We start from the raw sequence: 20,306 nt of genomic DNA, 5'->3' as shown, positions 1-20,306 counted from the left end.
GAATAATGTGATTCAGTCAATACCTTCAGGTACTTGACAAATAAGAAAACTTGACATCTTCTGTGCTCGTTTGTAAGTTGGATTTCCCTGCAGTGTTTCCATTATGTATAATTTTGACTTGCTATTTTATAGTCAAGGTGTGTACAAAGTCCACTGCCCACAGACTTTGTATTCGTCTGCATCAGTTACAGTTTGTACAGTTTTTAGAGCTAATAAAGCATTTTACATAAGGTAACTAGATTTCTTTCCTTTCTTAAATGAATAATGTTTGCGTCCCAAAAATAGGCTGAATCACCTTTTTCTTCTTCTTCATGAGAGCTCTGAACCGATAATGAGACGTGCCACTGAGCTCTGGTCAGTGTCATTTATGCTGTAATTGGCCTGAGGGTGTAAAGGGCAGCCATGCATCAGAGTAGACAGAGAACTAAGTGGCTTACAGTGACAAGACTGAGAGAACGACATGCAGGCAGAAGTGACAAACTGAAGAGAGTTTATGAGATGATTTATGATACAACATGTATTACGGCTATTAAAAGATATGGTGATTATTACACAGATGAATAAATGCATGCATGATTTACTGAATGAATGAATAAATAAATTAGTTATTTTCATGTCATATCATCAATGTAGTATTCCACAAGGGACACACTAGCATCTTTCAGAATTCAGCACTCACATTCACAAGAAAGAAAATAAACTAACAAATTATCACAGAAAATAAATATCTGCTTTACATCCATTATAATCAGTATGTAGTAGAACCTACAAACTGGTATTATGGAAAAAAAACAACCAATACAATCCCAGTATTCTCTAAATAATCTGTAAACGCAAAAAAATCCTACTCACAAAGTCATCTTTTATTTCAGTGTCTTTTTATGTAAATAATCAATGTGAGATTAATAATCTTTATCTAATCATACAAGTGCATGTCATTTTCATGTATCTTATTAATGCACATAAATGTCAGAGCCTGTCCTGCACATTATTATAATACCAACATCTGGTTTTCAGACATTTCACACATAGACTCTTTCCTTCTGAACTGATTTTTTAAACTATTTTATTTTCATTGCCCATAATTATATGCCAAACAAAAACCTCTACATTTAACATGTAGACAATTTGGCTTAGTCCACATCTCATTGGTCCATTTTTTTGTAAACCACTGAAAAACAAAATTTGTAATCATGCCAGTGCTGATATTTTCTTTCAGCATACACACCTCTTCACACCATGTTTTCTGACAAGGGACCAACTTGAGTAGCTTCTTATATCATCTCCTATCCTTCATACTCACTAATATATTCCATAGTCTATTCATACAAATAGGCCAACATAGTTTCTGTCCTATCACAGCTGTGGTTTTAGCAAAATACAACCAACAAATTGAATCTGTTCACACCGTTTGTAAACTTAGAATCCCAATACCTCATATCTTCATACTATATATATAAAATAAACAAGCTGCTTTGCAGTTGTTTTAAATGGATGATTCAAGGGTCACATGAATGATTGAGGTGAGACAGAGGATGGGGTCGTGCTGTTCACACTGATATCATAGCTCATTAGAGAAATAACCGTGGTCTCAATTGATCTCTGTGACCACGAGCTCAAGTGGTTCAGGCTGAATTTGTGAGCCATTGATTTCCATGGCTTATTAAAGGTATGAGTATCTTACTATACAGAGAGATGTGAGAGCAGGATTATGAGGAAATATAGGTATTGATTGGGTCAAGAAGCTGGGGCTTATATTTCAAATTCCACCAGAGAGACAGGATTTGACATAAGAACAGTGTTGACTGAAAGATATGGGAAAATATTCTGATGAGTCACATTATTCCTCATTTATGTGTTTTAGTAAATGCAGAATGTTGATGTTATGTTATTAAACACTAAATATTATTGAGTAATTATTATACAGGTTATTGTAACTAGGTAGATAGATAGATCTGACATAAAATAATCCCTTGAGGTGTATTCACATCACTGACGTACTGTAAGTAAAAGCAACACCACAATGGAAAAACACTCAACTGCAGGTAAGAGACATGCATTCAAAATGTTAAATATGTATCACTAGCAAGATGTACTTTCACACCTTATTAAAGATTCTTAAAATTGCATCTCTGAATCTCTGCTTATTGAAATATTATAAAAGTTTAATTACTGGACACAAAACTTACCCTGATAGCAGTGTGCACACACATCCAAACCGGAGAGGGAAGGTGCTGGGCTGCAAGTGAGCAAATCAAGAAATAAACAAAATAAACAGCTTGAACAGCTGAAATGTAAATTTGAGTCCTGCAGTGTGCAAACTGTTTATTTTGTTTATTTCATAAAATCTACTCTAAAATCGTCTCCCACTTTTAGTTTCTACATCCCACTTGTGTAAGTTGCATACTGGACTGTGATTGGCTTTCAAACTTGTTGTGATGTCAGAATGTTCATGTTCGTACAAAACTTTCCAACTTCAGCAGATGAATGTGAAAACAGCTTTCTAGTGTCAAACTCTGCAGATACATCATTCTGCACAGTGAAAGTAAAACCTGAAGTAGCAATACACAAAATATATTATGAGTAGTCAGTGTTATAATATTATGTATAATATACTATTTGATTATGATGGAGCTCATTTAAACTGCTCCATATAATGGGGGTTAATGACTCTATAACAATGCATCATATTTTCTAAGCTCATTACATGTTTTGAATGTGATTTTTTTTTGGCATTTTTATCTTTTACTTTACTGCTTTATTGATTTTTTTACTGTTAAGGCAAGGCAGGTTTATTTGTATAGCACATTTCAACAAGGCAATTCAAAGTGCTTTACATAAAACATTACAAGCATTAAGACAAAGTGCAAAAGAAACACAAAAAGACATTTAACTAAAACTAAAATAGTTATTAAAGAGTTAAGAGAATAGAAAATGAAAAAAAAGCTAAAATAGAATAAGAGATAAAATATGAGAATAAAAGTCACAAGGCAGTGCAAAAAATGAATTGAAAGCGTCAAATTTGATTTAATAATAGGTAGCAGCAAAAGAAAAGTCTTCAGCTGATTTAAAACAACTGAGAGTGTTGCTTTGTTGTTTGTTTTTGTTTGTTGTTTTTTTCTCATCGTAACTATTGGTTTATCTGTCAAATAAATACAGAGGAGTAAAAAGTACAATATTTAACTGAAATGTGTATAAAATATTAATCTAATAGACCCACAAGTATCTCAAAATTGCACTTAATTACAGCAGGTTACCTGAGTAAATCCACTATTTTTTAAATTCAGTTAATCAAATATCTCACCTGTTGTTCCGTATTTTGTCCAGTAGATGACAGTGTCGCTACGTGTTTCCTCCTCTTTCAACGTACGTGCGTGCGTGTGTGCGTGACGTCAACCCGGAAAGAGGAAGCCCAAAATAAATTTCGGAGCTCTCTTTTAAATACATCGAGCTAGTTTACAGCTACAACCTGAATGCATAGCATAAACGAATATTTAAGCTACTGTTATAATGTAAGTTAACTGTGTTGCAGATGCCAGTTTAAGCTCGAGGTTGTTTTTAGTTTTAGTGTTGCCGCAGTGATGTGTCATTTGTTTCGTTGATTTCCTTGTTAGCTGGCTGCTAACGTTAACTCATATCTGCTAACCAGACTGCTGTGTTTTGACAGAGCCGTGCTGGTGATTCTGCATCCGTCCTGCAAATCGTCTTGCCTGAGGGAAAATGTCGTCTGGCAGGGAAGGATGCTGGGCCTTTGTTATCACCGCAATGATGACCGTGTTTTTGCTGGATGCTGCTGTTGTACAGGCGAAGGTAAAAACCGTCAGCGCCACACCTGATGGATATATTCATGAACTATCAGCAGTTTATATTTTATTATGAGTTTTGTGTCTCCTTTAATCCCGAAAGTTTTTACCAATTAGCAGCAAAATGTGGATAAAAAGTATTGCGATTTTTTTATTACTTTCAAGTTACTCTCCATGGTTAGGCTCTTGTGCATTAAAAAATATATATTATTATATTATTGGTTTTAACCCCTTATTCTGTACTAAGAACTCTAAGGTCTGGCAACCAGATGTTCAAAACTACACAGTTGAGGCTCAAGATGAAGGGGGATCATACTTTTATTGTTTTAAAAACTGCTGTGGAACAATTTGCATCTTAGTATCTGATCAGCTGAGTCTGTGACACATTTTAAAAAGCATCACTTGTATTTTATATCTTCTTGCTCCAATGATTTTATGTTGTATTATTCCTTAATATTTCACCATTCCCTGAGAATTTTATTATATTTTAGGTGCACCTGTGAAGCACCTTGAAACTCTATAGAAATTAAGTTTAATTATGTTCCTTTAATAATAGTAGAGACAATGTTATTTTTTGCAAGTCACTTTGAAGAGCACATCTGCAGTCTTTTTAGGTTTTTTTAACATTTTTTCACATATTAAACTGATTTATTAAAGTGCCCTAAAAGTAATGTATGAGTGGACCTTGTTGACAATGTTTGAAGTAATTGATCTTATAAATCATCTCTAGACTGGCTTTTTGATATTTTGTTTGTGTAAAGATCCTCGATAACCTTGTATGTGTGCTTCTCTTGTCTACTGTAACCTTAAATGTAAAAATATCAATATATTATTTTTTATTTATATATGCCAAATGTTTTTACAATTCATTTTGTTATTACAGGAAGAAAAGGGCTAATGCAGTGGAACAAAATAAATACATACTTGAGATAACACTGAATAAGCAGTTAGCGAAGTTTCGGGCCACTTTGACCTGGTTTTATTAACATTACAGAGCTTTGAGGATGTTCGCTGCAAGTGTATCTGCCCTCCGTACAGAAACATCAGCGGCCACATCTACAACAGAAACGTCTCCCAGAAGGATTGGTAAGAGAAAGACCCTTTATTTAGACTTTCAGTCACAACAAACTTGCTTTTGCGCAATGGAATTTAAGTTAGTGTGTCTGTGTAGAAATATCCTGCACATGGACAGTACTCACTGCACAGCTTTTATGTGTTTTACAGTAACTGCCTCCATGTAGTGGATCCCATGCCGGTACCTGGTCATGATGTGGAAGCTTACTGCCTGTTGTGTGAGTGCAAGTATGAGGAACGAAGCAGCAACACCATCAAGGTACCACTGAACTTCTTTGTGTTTTACTCTGCCTTTTGACAACATAGATCGTTGTCTCTTAAAGGGATAGTTTGGATTTTTTGAAGTGGGACTGTATGGGGCAGTTATTCATAGTCAGTGTATTACCTACAGTAGATTTGGGTCGGCACCCCCCAGGTTTGGAGAAACAGACAGGAGTACTGGCACGGAAGCTAAGCAATATACTGCTGTGAACGGGGCCAGCAGCAAAACGTATTCTAGAAAACTAAAAAAATCAGCTATATTTAAACTAGTTCACTAGTTTACCTTGCTGTCAGACAGCCCTTTCCTTTGGTACATTTTCTCAACCTTGAAACTTCTGTATTCCTACGCATGCCGTGCACTGTATTACGCCGCAGATCAGCTCTTGCCTGCTTCTCCAAACTGGGGGGATGCCGACCCAAATCTACTGCAGGTAATACACTGACTATGGGTAACTACCTCATACAACGCCGCTCCAAAAAATCCAAACTATCCATTTAAAGGATAATAACAGGGTTAGTGTGATTGTATGTAACACATACATACATATGAAGTCTGAAGTTTAATCAAAAGAAAATGTAGTTCTGGGAAAATCATGCAATAGTGTCAGAGCTGAACTACTGGTACATGTCACTTATGAAGAAATGGGAAAACTGACTTTTTAATTAACATTTTAGAGCTTCTTAATACCTAAAAACTAATGTGAAAAATTTCCAAGTAATTGTTTCACTCCCATTATAAAGGCAATAACTGGAAACAATACTGATAATACTGATAATAAGTTCTGTTGAAGATAAGCAGGGAGCAGTGTTGTTGGGGGTTGATGCCAGCGTTGTAACTCCAAATTATGTAAGTGTTACTAAATGTCTTCCATACTGTGTGTCCCAGGTAACCATCATCATTTACCTGTCTGTTGTTGGCGCACTGCTGCTCTACATGCTGTTCCTGCTGCTGGTTGATCCTCTTATCCGCAAACATGACCCCTACACCCAGCCGTTGCACAACGAGGAGGACTCTGAGGTATATATTCAAACAAACACATACAGTACATGCATGAATTTTTATTTCAGTTGAATGTGAAGTTCTTGAATTAATTCATTCTCGGTTTGTATATGTGTGTGTTCAGGAGATGCGTCCACAGGTGGACACCAGCCAGGGCAGAGGAAACACTGTGCTGGAGCGGGTTGAGGGGGCACAGCAGCGCTGGAAAAAGCAGGTCCAGGAACAGCGCAAGACTGTTTTTGACCGCCACAAGATGCTTAGTTAAACCCCAAGCCAATCTCACACCAGGGTTAGAGGAGGTAACTTTCCCGTACTCAGCTGCCTTCCATCACCAGCTGTACTATTTCTAACCCCTCTCATAGCACTGGACTCTCAGAATTATTTCCCCATTAAGACATACTGATCTAATAAAGTCCAATGTTTTTATTTAATACCACCAATTTATACCAATACCAATTTTATTTAAGCACCATAGACTAAGTTGCAATTATATACAAACTAAAGGCCTTCGCACTCTTAATGGCTTAAGATCATCTAAATTATTTCAACAATTTGCAGTGTAACAGATTTGAAATGTCTTGATAAAATAAGAACTTGTCTTTTGTCTATTTAGCCATGACTGTGAATTGCTTTTAAGCTTCCTTGTGATAATTTTTGTTGCTAGCTATTTGCTAATTTGGTCAAATACAGTTGCAGTGCAGTTTGCAAGCAGTTTTCTTGTAGCATAGTTATTGTTTATTAAGTTACCTCAGAAAAGGTAAGCTTTATGTTTGTGAATGACAGTTTAGGTGATTGGGCAGTAAGAGAACCCTATGTGCTATTGCCAAGCATTGCACATTTTCTTATTGAGCACTAATAATAATTTATTTCTAATAATAATAATTATAATTTATTTGTACTTTATTTGTACATTCCTGTGCATTGTAACCTGGGCGTATTAAGGATTGTAAATTTTGGCCTTTGTAATTTTAAAGCTTTGACTTTTAAGATAGCCCCAATATGTGCCTTTTCCTGTTTCTCTCCTTGTGTGGGTGAATGTGTTGCACCAAACTCCAACGCAACATTTGGCTCTTATGCGTAACAGATGGAAGAATCAACCAATCTTTTTTGGCAGGCATATCATCCACTGTGTGGCAGTTGTGTCTGTATAAATTCCATCTGTAATCTTTAATTTAGGAGTAAACCTGATGTGGAAAATGTTTGTCCGACTCAGGCTGAAGGCCACATTTTATATTCTGCAGTAGTGTTTTTGATGGAACATCCTTTCCCGTGCAAAGAGAGAAATGGAGAACGGGGCATTTAGCAGAGCTTTAAAGCCATCCTCAGTTGAATCAAATCTCTGCCGCTGGGGAATGTCCTAAATCTGTAAAGCCGCTGATAATGCGGTTTAAGCGTGGCAGAATCAGGATGCCTCATGGCTCTGAAGGGCCTCATGTGCATCATTACGTGTCAGTGAATCCCCTCCTCGCATCCTACTACTGAAGCTCCCTGCTGGGGGAAGAAAGGCACACCGACTCCCATTACCTCGTGCACAATGTGAACTACTGAATTTTTATTTGTGTGTGTAATTATTTGTTTTATCACTGAAGTGTTTTCGGTTGATTGATTTTAAGTATGATTTCATATCACTGCTATCAATGTTTTGTAGGGTAAACGTCCCTATTAAGCCCACCAAATCCACTTTTCAGACATTGCTTCAATTTAAGTGAGAACATCTTCATTAAAATGAAAGTCTGATCTCTCATTTGAAGTGTCAATAATTCATTTATACCAACTTCTAATGTTTTTATTGTTTAATTTGTCAAAATATGTCAAAAGTCTGGCATGGGCTTAATGGATACCTAACGTACTATTTAAGCACATGGGTGTTCCAAATAAGCCCACTTCATGATTTGTTGATATATAAATATATATATTAAAAATCTTAGCAATATTCACTTGTTCTATTCAAATCTGTAATCTCTTAGCTCTCAGTGGCCATTTTCATTTTGTCTCCACTTCAGTCCTATGGGCTGTAAATGGAATTTGAAATAGGTGTGACCAGCAATTTTGCTGTGTTGTCAATGCAGAAAAAGATAAACTTACAAAATGTCTTCTTTGGAATGTAGTCAAAAAACCAAAATCAAAACTATAGTGGAAATTACTCTTCCTTACTTCATCTTTCAATATGTGTTGTCATTTTGCCTGTATCTCTATCCTATGGTGTGCTGTTAGCATTTGAAATTGGCCAAAATTTCTGGTTCAGCCAGCTGGTAGAAAGTGCAGATGTTTTTATGAAGATTTCTGAAGACTGACTGACTGAAAGAAAAACAGTTTGCAGGTTCAATGCTAATGTTCTATGGATGGTAAATGATTCAATTTCAGGATTTACAATTAAACAATAATTGATTTTCAAATATTCATCACCTTTAGTCTAGTAGTTTGAAAACATTGTAAAAACATATTTTAAATCCACACAGTTCATTGTGGAGTAACATTAAAACATACAGTTCATTGTGAGGAGACATCAGTCAGAACATCTTGAAGCTTATTATCTCATCTTAAACTAAAACTCATCTGAAAAGTAAAGATTAAACTATTGCTTATGTTAGGATAGAATATAGGCCTGTCCAGAAAGAATTGACCTATGTAATATCACTGATATTTAAATATGGGTATTTATCTGATTTATTGAGCTGATTCATCACCAGGAAGGTCAAAATTAGGGAGGAATATGGTTCAAAGGCCAAAAGGGAGAAAAAGGGCTTAAAGGGAACATCAGTGAATTTATGATTAAGAGACATAATATTTTATTCTACGCACATGACATTAAAAAAACAACTATATATGATGCACTGACATAACATGAAACATATAAATTGATCATGCAGAGAAGTAAATAGCTATACTCATATATATCCATCCCAGACTTTAAGCCCACCAGATAAAAATGTTAATTAAAAAATAAATAAAGATAAACATACACATTTATTATCTATTTAACACTATAATAATATAAACTATATGCAAAAATGTAAACTATACATGCTCATCATGCTTTGTCATTGCAATGAACCATACTATGCAGCTACTGTATTGATGCAGCATGTGGTCTGTTTGCTGACATGCTAAAACTCATATTTTGATTTCAAAAGAAACAATATTTTTAATTCAAGAAATATTCTAAGATATGTCTTATTCAAAACACTAATCTCTTAAATTTTGATATCATATGAGTAGTAAAAACAGGAGTAGATATATGAAAAATGTCTCCCGAGGGTATCAAATATTCTTCTGGGATCAGCAGGCACATGTCACACATGTGTGACAAAAAGTGTAATTTATGTAACAAGCAGCTTCATCAGAAGAATCATCACACAGCAAAAAATTATTATGTGGTTTTCTTTTAATTTGATTCAGAAGTTGCAAGTGGGCTTAATAGGGACGTTTACCCTATTTATTTTATCTCCAACCTAACTGGAGTATTGCACTGCTCATGTCTATACATTCAGCTTGATGTAAAATAAAACATACTCTGGTTGAGTTAAATGCTTTTGTTTGTTCCTCTTGATGTTTGGAAATAATCTTTTGGTTGCTAAAGTGAAAGCTCCTATTTATTGGCACTAGGGGGCGACAGAGTACACAACATGTTGCTATCGGTTTCGCAATGTGCAGCTTTATCTTCAAATGAATTAATCAAATGAAAATTTAACACCATGCGAAATGTGAGGACCTTTGAGAAAACTTTCAACAGTTTCACGTCTGACATATTTAAGGTTGTGTTGTCAGAAAAGGTGTAAGCTATTTTTTCGTATAATATTATTTTATTTTTCAAATCACATTAAGCATTATCCAGATGAATCTCTTTAGGGCTGTGAGATAATTCAATTTTATTTATTTAATTATTTATTTATCTATTTATCAGCTTTCATTTAAATTATGTGATGTAAGAACATAGTTGCTGAGCACGTTACAAAATTCTGGGATCCAATTCACAAACTGAGTTCTCTATTTACATGTATGAAGAGTTTTTTCTAAGGTTAAGCATAACAGTGGAGCACAGTTAATTTCACTGAACATCAGTTTAATCAATATCAGATAATCACATTGATTTCAACCATATCAGCCAGCCCTAAATTCCTTGCACTAAGGATTTACACGGAGAAACCCCCACATGTAAACACACTGTGTGAAAGTCTGGGATTGTGAGGTTGGCTATCTTAAGTGGCCTCTTAATCATTTCTTGCTCCCAGTGTGTTGCTTTCATCAAACCCTTTCCAGAGTCTAAACACTGCGCTCCACCTGCACAGCGTCACCCTGGAGGCAGAAACATCCGTGACTTTTTTTTCCTGTTCTCACTTTTTATTCACAGTTTAGGGAGCAACACCAGTGTGCAGCAAGAGAGCTGCTGACTCTGTTTTGAAAGAGAGGGTAGATTGAGGGCGCTGGTGTTGATGTTCCCCCAAACTGTGTCTCTCCTCTGAGTTGTGCTCTCTGCCCCAACCCCCTCTTGATCCCATCTACTCCCTTCGTCCACCTCCTACCCCCCAACCCTGTTAACCATCCCCAAGCATGGCCTGTCACTGGCTCACAGTCTAAATTTAAACTACAGCAGGGCCAACTGTTCCTCGCTGCCTAGGGGGCTTTTTCTGTCAGAGGCCCTCAGCCAGGAGGAGAGGCCTGTGACTCTGTGTGAGGGAGACAGAGTCAAAGGGAGAGGAGGAGAGGGCGGCGGAGGAGCGCACACAGGATCGGCAGGTCTGGAACACGGAGGCCTTTGCGACGAGGAGTTATACCGTGCTTCAGTTTGGGATTATACAGTGAGAGGACACCTTTCTCCAGGATCGGAAGCTTGTCTCAGGTGGAGGCGTCAGGATGGCGGCCAACGGAGAGGCGGCCAAGTCGGTCATCATGAATGAAGAGGAGCTGAAGAGGAAGCAGAAGGAGAAGCTGAAGAAGCTACAGGCCACGGGAGGCAACCCACGACCCGCAAGATCTCTCTTCCTCTTCACCCTCAAAAATCCCTTCCGCAAGGCCTGCATCAACATCGTGGAGTGGAAGTATCCTTTATCTTTCACACACACAAACACACGCACACCTACATTATACTTACACAATACACAGACAGTTGTGTTTATAATATTAATTGGACACAAGAACATATGCATTCAGCCTCACTAAAGAAATACGACATCTGAATAATTACAAGCATTCTTAAGCATTTCCAGTATGTAACATACTCTAGTTATTATAAAGTTATTACAGCATGTAGGGTTAAGAATATGGACAGCGAGTGGATACAGAAATTAAGTGTATGCCCAAGCCAAGTCTCTTACAAATCTGGTTCAAGAAGATTCCTGAAGTGCAATGACGTTTGTTATGTATCTGGCAGCCCTGTGTCAAAGTCAAGTTTGTAGCCCTCGTCTTTTCAACCATTTACATCTGGCAGACAGAAATGATTAATGAAGCCACCTCTTTCATTCTAACTAGCTGATGTTCTGCTTTTAACGTGGAAAGAGTCACCCTGAAATGCTGCCTCTGTGTGAGGTTTGAAGCACGAACAAAGGGCAGGCTGCTGAGTGATGTTATGGCCTCTATAGGGGGGTGTCATGTTTTTAGCCCGATGTCCATTCCTGGATTATACATATTTTAGTATCCAAAATAGAATGTGTTGATCATAATTCATTTAAAATAGGACATATTAACTTGTTTAACATCATAACAGTGTAAATAATTATAATTTTTTTAACAGTTTTATAGAAATGTGTCCCCATATGCTCGAACAAGTCATGGGGAGTTTTTAGAGCAGTAGTATAATCACATTGGTATGTCACTCCGTAACACAGGGCATATGTGCTTTATATAGAGGAAAATTACAGAAATGCACTAAAACTCCTTAAGTCCCTCTTATTTTACTTAAAAGAAGTTATCAGTTCACAGGTGTTATAATAAATAACTATGTTGTAGAAAAACTCTGTGTGCATTTAAATGGTTCAGTCATATTCTTGGGCTCTGCAGCTGTCCCGTGGCATCACATGGAGACATGATGCTGACCTGGCAGGAGAATTCTCTTAGAGAGCCCCCTGTTGACGAGAATGAAGCAGAACAGCAGACAGGATTACACTTTGCCGGCTTTGACGGCTGTGCTGGCTACCCGATGGGCTGTTTATAGGGATGATGTTTCAGGCAGCATCTAGAGGCACTGATCATTGTTAGCTGAGCTGTTTGTTTTGTTTCATTGCATTACAAAAAGTATAGAGCAACTCAAACAGATAAAGAGATGGGGCATTTATTTTCTAAAAGTGGCTCCTCTGTTGTTAGTATTTCCTGTACATATACACAGTGAACTCAAATGTCATTATGAATGATTCCAGGTAAATTGTATCCCTTTGTCAATATTTCTTTATATTCTACCAGCCCTCCTCATGTATTGTTGTTATAATCCTGAGCCTCCTCATCCAGAACTTTTGAAATCATCATCTTATTGACCATCTTTGCAAACTGTGTAGCTCTGGCTGTGTTCCTACCTATGCCTGAAGAAGATACCAATAACACCAATTCAAGCTTGGTGAGTATGAGTGACAACACGTGCACCTTTCCTTTGATCTATGACTCAGGACAATGAGTATTTCACTCGTGCTCTCTGGCTTCCGCAGAATCCAGTTTTCTATTATGACCAGTAGATGACAGTGTGCAGCTGTGTTTAAAGTATGTGTTTACTTTGAGCCAGCTTAATCAAGGACTTCAGAGCTAAGCATTTCAGCTGGTCACTGGTCTGAGTGCCAAACACCATTTAAATGCCTCCAGACACAACTCAGTTCTTTTCTTGGAGTCCCATCTGTGCTTGTAGTTTATCCTCTAATCAGAAACTGGCTGTTGAAGAAGAAATTGGCACAAAAGCATGGAAATTAACTACATATGATGTGGGTGGATTTTTTTTTCACCTACATGGATACAGTTTACAGAATACGAAGACATTAGGTGCAGTAATGTAATTCCTACATTTGTTTCTACACAGGATTTATGCTTAGGTTAAAATATACAGGCCTTTAAACTGAGCTTATTATATCTGAGTTGATGAGTTTTTGTGGGTTTGCATGGCATATTCTGCATTCTAATTAGAGAAACCTTTGTCATGTATTCTGACAAAACTGAAATGGCTTAAGGTTCCTCAGTAACAGTTTCAGGATTCATTCTCTTACTCCAGATGTTAAAGAAGTGTAAACCAGCTGAGGGGAAGGTGTTTGATCCTTGTGTGCTGCTTGTGTGTGTGTGTGTGTGTGTGTGTTCACAAGTATATTTTGACCTCATACTGTAGGTGTGTGTTTACACTGCTGTGAGGCTGTGGATAGTGCAATCCAGGGAACTATGTATGATGTAGTGAGTAAAATAAATAAGTTTGCTCTTGCTCAGTGTACACATCTTGCCAATGTCAAGATATTTGATGTTGAATTGACACCAGTATTGATGAGGATTGGTATGACAGACTTTAAGAAGATGTGAGGATCATTGTCTCTGAGAAACCTGACATCTCGCACAATGTCAACATATAGCACCCACACGCAAAACTAAAGCTTATATCAATCTTGTTGGTATACAACCGACTGACCTAGACCCCGGCCCATTTCACCAAGTCTTTAGGTATCTGGACCTAATGACACCATTTCTTTAATATCTTTGCTTTGGCACACTCGCCAGCCCCCTCACAAATCCCTCTTATTTCTGAGTGTGCCATTCCTCAGAGGTGAGCGATGTAAGAAGAGCTGGTCAACTTCACCCCCCTATTGCTGTTAGAAGTAGGTCAGCCCAGACCCCAATGACGCAGGCACGTGGATACAGGAGAGTCCACAAATGTTGCCTCATGTAACCACACTCATAAAATATGATGGTTTGTGACATTGATATGCTGCAATGTAGAAATGCAGCTACGGTATCCTTGATGCCCTGCTTTGTTTAAATGGAACATTTCTAATGTATTATTGTTGACGTATGCTGATTCAGGACTTGAGGACTGCTGCTGGCTGCTTCAGCCAAACATTATTGACTTAATTTGTTTAAAAGGGTCTCATAGCATTTATGTGATACTTCAAATTAACTCACCAATTATGATGGTAACTGGGGCTGGACTGTCATAGAGCTATGTTGTACCAAACTGTTCTCAAATTACAGCTTCTCTGAATCAAAGTCAGTGATGAAGAGAAAAAAGGAGTAAATCTAATAATCACAATGTCAAGTTGTTTATTAAGCAAATATGTGAGATGTGGTGTTTTGGTAGTAAAATAATGCTTCTGTAACATGTTGTTGAAATAACACAAGCCCTCCTTGCGTGTGTTCCCTCTTTTTGTTGTCAGTGACTGTCACTACTGACACATGTAGATCCAAACAACATCAAGTCTGAGGAAAACCATGCTCGGTTCTGTGTGTGTCTGCTGTGTGTCGACCTCCTTTGTCTTTGAAAATATCAACACTGATGATAAAACCACAGATACAGACCCAATTTGCAAACATATTTTCATTCGACCACCCTGACATCTATCTGTTTACCACCCCTGAATAAAGCAATTCATTGTTTTTAGTTAAACAGTTCACTGTGTTAGATTGTCTGACAAAGCTCTCAAATTGTTGCCTTCATCACTGCATGACTCAAGGGCCACCCATCTGTTTAAACCCTCTGTGGTCATGTTTAATTTGCATCCAAATTAGCTAACAGGCTATCAAATCTAATGAGTTCATCTAATACCTGCTACTGTTTTGTTGAGCACCTAATGCTGTTCCTCCTAGCAGGTGCTAAATGCCAATGTTGTCATTTACTCCAGCTATTCTGTATTTCACTCAATCTGAAGGTTATGAGTTTTCTAAAATGTAATTTCCTGGTATGTGTTTATCTTTCTGCAGGAGAGCCTGGAGTATATCTTCATGATTATCTTCACATTAGAGTGCTTTCTCAAGATAGTGGCGTATGGGTTGGTGTTCCATGAAGGCGCCTATTTACGGAACTGTTGGAACATATTAGACTTTGTCATCGTCTTCATGGGGTAAGATGAGCTGCAGGCTGCAGGTGGATTTCTCTACCACCAAAGGCCACAGCTTACTTTTGACCACATCTAAATAACTGCCATCACCATCTTTTTCTACAGTCTCTTCACCTTTGTCTTGGATACCATCAACAAGATATTAGATGTGCCAGTGGATAAAGGTGGCGGGTTTGACATGAAGGCGCTGAGAGCCTTCAGAGTGCTGCGACCCCTACGTCTTGTCTCTGGAGTTCCCAGTAAGGACCTGTGCTTTAATCCACACATACTGCAGAAAGCACCTGTTTCTTGTTTATACCATTTGATACCGTTTGGAAGGATTGCTGAGACATTTTGGTTTTACTGTTCACATTCAGGCCTGCAGGTGGTGATGAACTCCATCCTCAAAGCCATGCTGCCTCTGCTGCACATCGCCCTGCTGGTCTTTTTACTGGTCACTATCTATGCCATCATGGGACTGGAACTCTTCAAGTGCAAAATGCATAAGACCTGCTATTATACTGGAACACGTACGTGTAAATGCAATCAGACACTGTTGTGCTTATATATGTTGTCATTTATGTCATACCTGATATATTATCAATCATAAATATTAAATTAACATTCTGTAAATTGAATTACGAGCTAAATTTAGAAAATGACATTCATCTCCTCTCCTTGTTCCACAGCTATCTATGCCACAGCAGAAGGTGAGCTGCCTGCACCCTGTGCTCAGGCTGGTAACGGACGCCGCTGCATCATCAACGGCTCTGAGTGTCGGCCAGGCTGGGAAGGTCCCAATAATGGCATCACCCACTTCGATAACATCGGCTTTGCCATGCTTACCGTCTACCAGTGTATCACCATGGAGGGATGGACCAAAGTGCTCTACTGGGTTAGTGACAGCTCAGTTGTTTCTCAGTGTCAGTGTTGGGGCACTTGTGGTCTTGCTGCCAACACCTCGACATTTGTCAGCATTTTAGGCGCTTATTGTGCAAAGCAAGATATATACCTAACAGGATTCATCGTTGGTGGCTGATCATGTGTTGTCTTTCAGGTTAATGATGCTATAGGAAATGAATGGCCCTGGCTCTACTTTGTTCCCCTCATCCTGTTGGGCTCCTTCTTTATGCTCAATCTAGTTCTGGGTGTGCTCAGTGGGTAAGACAACTTTATAGCTACCTAACTTTTGCTTCTCCTAGTAAACAAACTGAAAAATAATCACATGTGCTGTTTTACTTTTCTTCGTCTCTCCACTCAGAGAGTTTACCAAAGAGCGAGAGAAGGCCAGGTCGCGTGGAGAGTTCCAGAAGTTGCGAGAGCGTCAGCAGCTGGATGAGGACCTTCACGGCTACATGGAGTGGATCACTCACGCTGAAGTCCTTGATGCTGACAGAGAGGGCAAAGGTCAGCACTATAAACCACCTCAGCACTCATCCTATGTAGAGAGGCTATTGAATTACAACTGTTATTCTCTTGTCAGGACTCCTGCCTTTGACCAGTGGAGATTCTGACACAGACAGTCTGTATGACATGGAAGGCAAGAGTCAAATCGTCTATTATTAGTAAGTCTACTGTTTTGTTGATGTGTAAGTGTTGGCATGTATGGTAGCTTGGCACAGTAAGCAAGCGTTATGTTTTTATTTAGTCGCCTGGCCCGTCGCTGGAACCGGTTCTTCAGGATGAAGTGCCTGGTGTATGTGAAAACCAAGGCCTTTTACTGGCTGGTGATGTTCCTTGTCTTCCTCAACACCCTGACCATAGCAACAGAGCACCACCACCAGCCTGAATCACTCACTTCCTTACAAGGTTGGCGATTGCTATGCATATCATTGTAAAAATATTTTTTGCATAAATTGTTTCTTCCCAGCCTCATTCATCTCTCTCCTCTGTTACCTCAACAGATGTGGCCAGCCGTGTACTGCTGGTGCTGTTTGTTATAGAGATGTTTGTGAAGATGTATGCTCTTGGTCCCAGAGCATATTTCATGTCGCTGTTTAACCGTTTTGACTTCTTTGTGGTGCTGTGTGGTATCCTGGAGATGATCATGTTGTCCACGGGTGCCGTGGCTCCCCTGGGTTTCTCCGTACTCAGGTGTATCCGACTGCTGAGGATCCTTAAAGTCACAAAGTGAGTCCTGTCCCCTCAAAGGATCATTGTGTTAAATTTAATAGTCATAGTGTAATTTACTGTCATTTAACACCTCTCCACTCTCAACTACTTTGCAGGTATTGGACATCTCTCAGTAATCTTGTGGCCTCTCTCCTCAACTCCGTCCGCTCCATCGCCTCCCTGCTCCTTCTTCTCTTCCTCTTCATTGTCATCTTCTCACTGCTGGGCATGCAGGTGTTTGGGGGGAAATTCAATTTTTCTGAGCACAGACCCAGACGCAGTAACTTTGACAACTTCCCTCAGGCCCTCATCAGTGTGTTCCAGGTGAGACTAGACTCCCTTCTGTTTAAACTCTTTAATGATCCATAGTGTTAGGGAAGCTCATTTACAGTGGCAGCATCTACCTCATCCATTCATACATGACAATAGTACATTATTATCAGCTTTTTAACCCCTCACTGTCTATCAGATCCTAACAGGAGAGGAATGGACCTCCATCATGTACAACGGCATCATGGCCTATGGAGGGCCTGTCATCCCTGGCATTCTGGTCGCCATCTACTTCATCGTCCTCTTTGTCTGTGGAAACTGTATCCTTCACATAAACTCACCATTTCATACAGCATTAAAAAACTGTATAATTACCCATAATGCTAACCATAATGCCAAGGCTTTTGTTTTCCTGAGCTCATTGCAACCAGATATCCTTCTTAATGTCTTCTTGGCCATCGCTGTCGACAACCTGGCAGAGGCGGAGAGTCTAACTTCAGCTCAGAAAGAGAAGGCGGAGGAGAAGATGAGGAGGAAGCTACTAAGGTGAATAAATGAATACCAAGAACGATCCACTCTGTCTACTCTACTACCACTAAAAGTAGCAGAAGAGAACTCTTTTCCGCTCCTTTCTTTTCTTGCCCTCCAGGTCCAAAATGCCAGACAAGACTGATGAGGAGAGGGAGAGGATAGCTAAGAAACTGGCAGAGCAGAGGGCCAAGATGGAGGGCATGCCCACCACAGCCAAGGTTAGTGTTGTTTCTGGTTTCATATCACAAGTTTACTCTTGGCACTTATATAATAGTCACAGTCATAAGTAGCTATAATATGTATTTATTGTCTTTCTTCAGCTCAAAGTTGATGAGTTTGAGTCTAATGTCAATGAAGTAAAAGATCCATTCCCACCTGCCGACTTCCCAGGTAATAAAAAAATGACTAAATGTTCTAATTTTCTTGCATCTCTGACTTCTGAACCTCCCACTTTTTTCACCAGTGTGGTTGTAACAGAAGGAGGTTACTGATTGCAGGAATTTGTATTCATTACACTGGCTGTTTACCAGTGCTGCTGTCTTGGCTATGTTACAGTATAAGTATAGTAACTCCTCATTATTATTAGACTCAGCCAATCCCCTGAGCTGGGTTTATAGCAGGATCTAAAGTTAGGCCATTTTCACACTACTCTGATGACTACCATATAAAGCCTACTACATGATTAAGTATAGAGAGATTTATTTTTTTCCAAGAATGGATTTTTTTTAATTGGCTACATCTTGCAGCTTCTTTGAATACCACCAATAAGGAGGTTTGTCATGGCTGTATATAATTTTGAGTCTGCCAACCTTTGCTTTCTTCCACATGGTAGGTGACGACGAAGAGGAAGAGCCTGAAATCCCCATCAGCCCTCGGCCCCGACCAATGGCCGACCTGCAGCTAAAGGAGGAAGCTGTTCCGTTGCCTGAAGCCAGCTCCTTTTTCATCTTTGGCCCTCAGAACAAGTAGGCACCAGACATACCAACCTGAGAATAACAGATGTCAGAGTGGTTATATTTCAGTGTTGTCTTTTTTTATCTATTTGTGAACACATGTACTACGTGTCTGTGTGTGTGCTTACATTTGTTTATCCGCTGGTATCCAGGTTCCGTAAACTGTGCTACAAGATCATCAACGCCTCGTCCTTCACCAACTTAATCCTCCTGTTTATCCTCCTCTCCTCCATCTCCCTGGCAGCTGAGGACCCCATTGATCCCAAGTCCTATAGAAACCAGGTAACAACCAGGTCTAGCACTACAGATTAAACATTAACTGTTGAAAGAAGAAGAATAACAATCCTGCCCTTGTTTTCATCCAGATCTTGGCCTATGCTGACATTGTCTTCACAACTGTGTTCACTATTGAGATTGTACTGAAGGTAAATTCAACAGCATGTAATGTGGTGTATATTTAATTGTATGCCTTATGTGTATTTGACTGATGTGGTTTGAAATACCAGATAACTGATACTGATATTTTTTTTGATTGAATCTGATATTCTGTGTGTTTAAATTTGTCCATATTGTTTTCAGAAAAAAAGCCTCCTGTTCTCTTGAGCAGCCTCAGAAACAGAATTAAAACCATCAAAATGAAAATGAAACGAAAAATTCCCACATTATACAGAAACAGTTTTACATTGAGGAGGAGCATCTGAAAGAATGATGCTGATTTCCTCTGAGATACCACATTAAGAAACTGAATATGCAGACTTACCTAACTCACAATGATGGTAGTAGCCCAGCTGAACACCAAATACTAAATTCAGTTACCTGCATAAAAAGGTGATAAAAGCTCATAACATTCAATGTAACTCATTCTTTCTCTTGTAAAACAAAATCATTGTCTTGGTTCAGTATTCTGGGTTTAACTGTATCATATCTAACTGACAGATGACAGTATATGGTGCATTCATGCACGAGGGCTCCTTCTGTCGCAATTCCTTCAATATCCTGGATCTGATTGTGGTTGGAGTCTCCCTGCTTTCTATGGGAATGGAGTGAGTTTACATTTTGGGATTGCCACATTAGATATAGAATGTCCTCATTATTTTTTTTCTCTTAGTTATTCTTGATGTGCATATCAAGATTGGTGTTTGTCATGTGTTGTGTGCAGATCTAGTGCCATCTCTGTGGTGAAGATTCTCAGGGTGTTGAGGGTGCTGAGGCCTCTCAGGGCGATCAACAGAGCTAAAGGATTAAAGGTACAACACATACATACATAACCCCGCCCACAACATCTCTATGTTTCCACAAATCTGTACCTTGA

General features: G+C 38.8%; 2 protein-coding genes across 2 annotated transcripts in view; both read left to right on the top strand.

The window, feature by feature from the left end:
* Positions 1–3,376: 3,376 nt before the first annotated feature.
* On the top strand, positions 3,377–7,882 carry tmem9 (transmembrane protein 9). The gene is made up of 6 exons (XM_044352266.1): positions 3,377–3,512; positions 3,668–3,810; positions 4,798–4,889; positions 5,028–5,136; positions 6,025–6,156; positions 6,263–7,882. Exons 2-6 carry the CDS (start codon positions 3,721–3,723, stop codon positions 6,401–6,403), a joined length of 564 nt encoding a protein of 187 aa, XP_044208201.1. The 5' UTR covers positions 3,377–3,512; positions 3,668–3,720; the 3' UTR covers positions 6,404–7,882.
* Positions 7,883–10,757: 2,875 nt separating this feature from the next.
* The window catches only part of LOC122982639 (dihydropyridine-sensitive L-type skeletal muscle calcium channel subunit alpha-1-like), a 20,194-nt gene continuing 10,645 nt past the window's right edge, over positions 10,758–20,306 (top strand). The window contains exons 1-21 of the mRNA XM_044352063.1: positions 10,758–11,177; positions 12,580–12,685; positions 15,013–15,152; positions 15,255–15,388; positions 15,506–15,658; positions 15,818–16,023; positions 16,186–16,289; positions 16,390–16,535; positions 16,612–16,693; positions 16,777–16,937; positions 17,033–17,258; positions 17,357–17,564; positions 17,710–17,830; positions 17,942–18,056; positions 18,160–18,259; positions 18,362–18,431; positions 18,874–19,006; positions 19,147–19,276; positions 19,360–19,419; positions 19,931–20,037; positions 20,154–20,241. Of these exons, the coding sequence (XP_044207998.1) occupies positions 10,993–11,177; positions 12,580–12,685; positions 15,013–15,152; positions 15,255–15,388; positions 15,506–15,658; positions 15,818–16,023; positions 16,186–16,289; positions 16,390–16,535; positions 16,612–16,693; positions 16,777–16,937; positions 17,033–17,258; positions 17,357–17,564; positions 17,710–17,830; positions 17,942–18,056; positions 18,160–18,259; positions 18,362–18,431; positions 18,874–19,006; positions 19,147–19,276; positions 19,360–19,419; positions 19,931–20,037; positions 20,154–20,241 (2,775 nt within the window). The 5' untranslated portion in view covers positions 10,758–10,992. The remainder of the gene's footprint in view (positions 11,178–12,579; positions 12,686–15,012; positions 15,153–15,254; positions 15,389–15,505; positions 15,659–15,817; positions 16,024–16,185; positions 16,290–16,389; positions 16,536–16,611; positions 16,694–16,776; positions 16,938–17,032; positions 17,259–17,356; positions 17,565–17,709; positions 17,831–17,941; positions 18,057–18,159; positions 18,260–18,361; positions 18,432–18,873; positions 19,007–19,146; positions 19,277–19,359; positions 19,420–19,930; positions 20,038–20,153; positions 20,242–20,306) is intronic.

Source organism: Thunnus albacares, chromosome 5, assembly GCF_914725855.1.
Source record: "Thunnus albacares chromosome 5, fThuAlb1.1, whole genome shotgun sequence".
Classification (NCBI taxonomy): domain Eukaryota; kingdom Metazoa; phylum Chordata; class Actinopteri; order Scombriformes; family Scombridae; genus Thunnus; species Thunnus albacares.
This window is presented reverse-complemented; position numbering and strand designations above follow the sequence as displayed.

Bases quoted from the DNA above. Each gene is read 5' to 3' on its own strand.
- tmem9 (XM_044352266.1), top strand. From the start codon at position 3,721: ATGTCGTCTGGCAGGGAAGGATGCTGGGCCTTTGTTATCACCGCAATG. The intron at 5,137-6,024 runs GTACCACTGAAC...TGTGTGTCCCAG, and splicing joins GAAGCAGCAACACCATCAAG to GTAACCATCATCATTTACCT. The intron at 6,157-6,262 runs GTATATATTCAA...GTGTGTGTTCAG, and splicing joins ACAACGAGGAGGACTCTGAG to GAGATGCGTCCACAGGTGGA.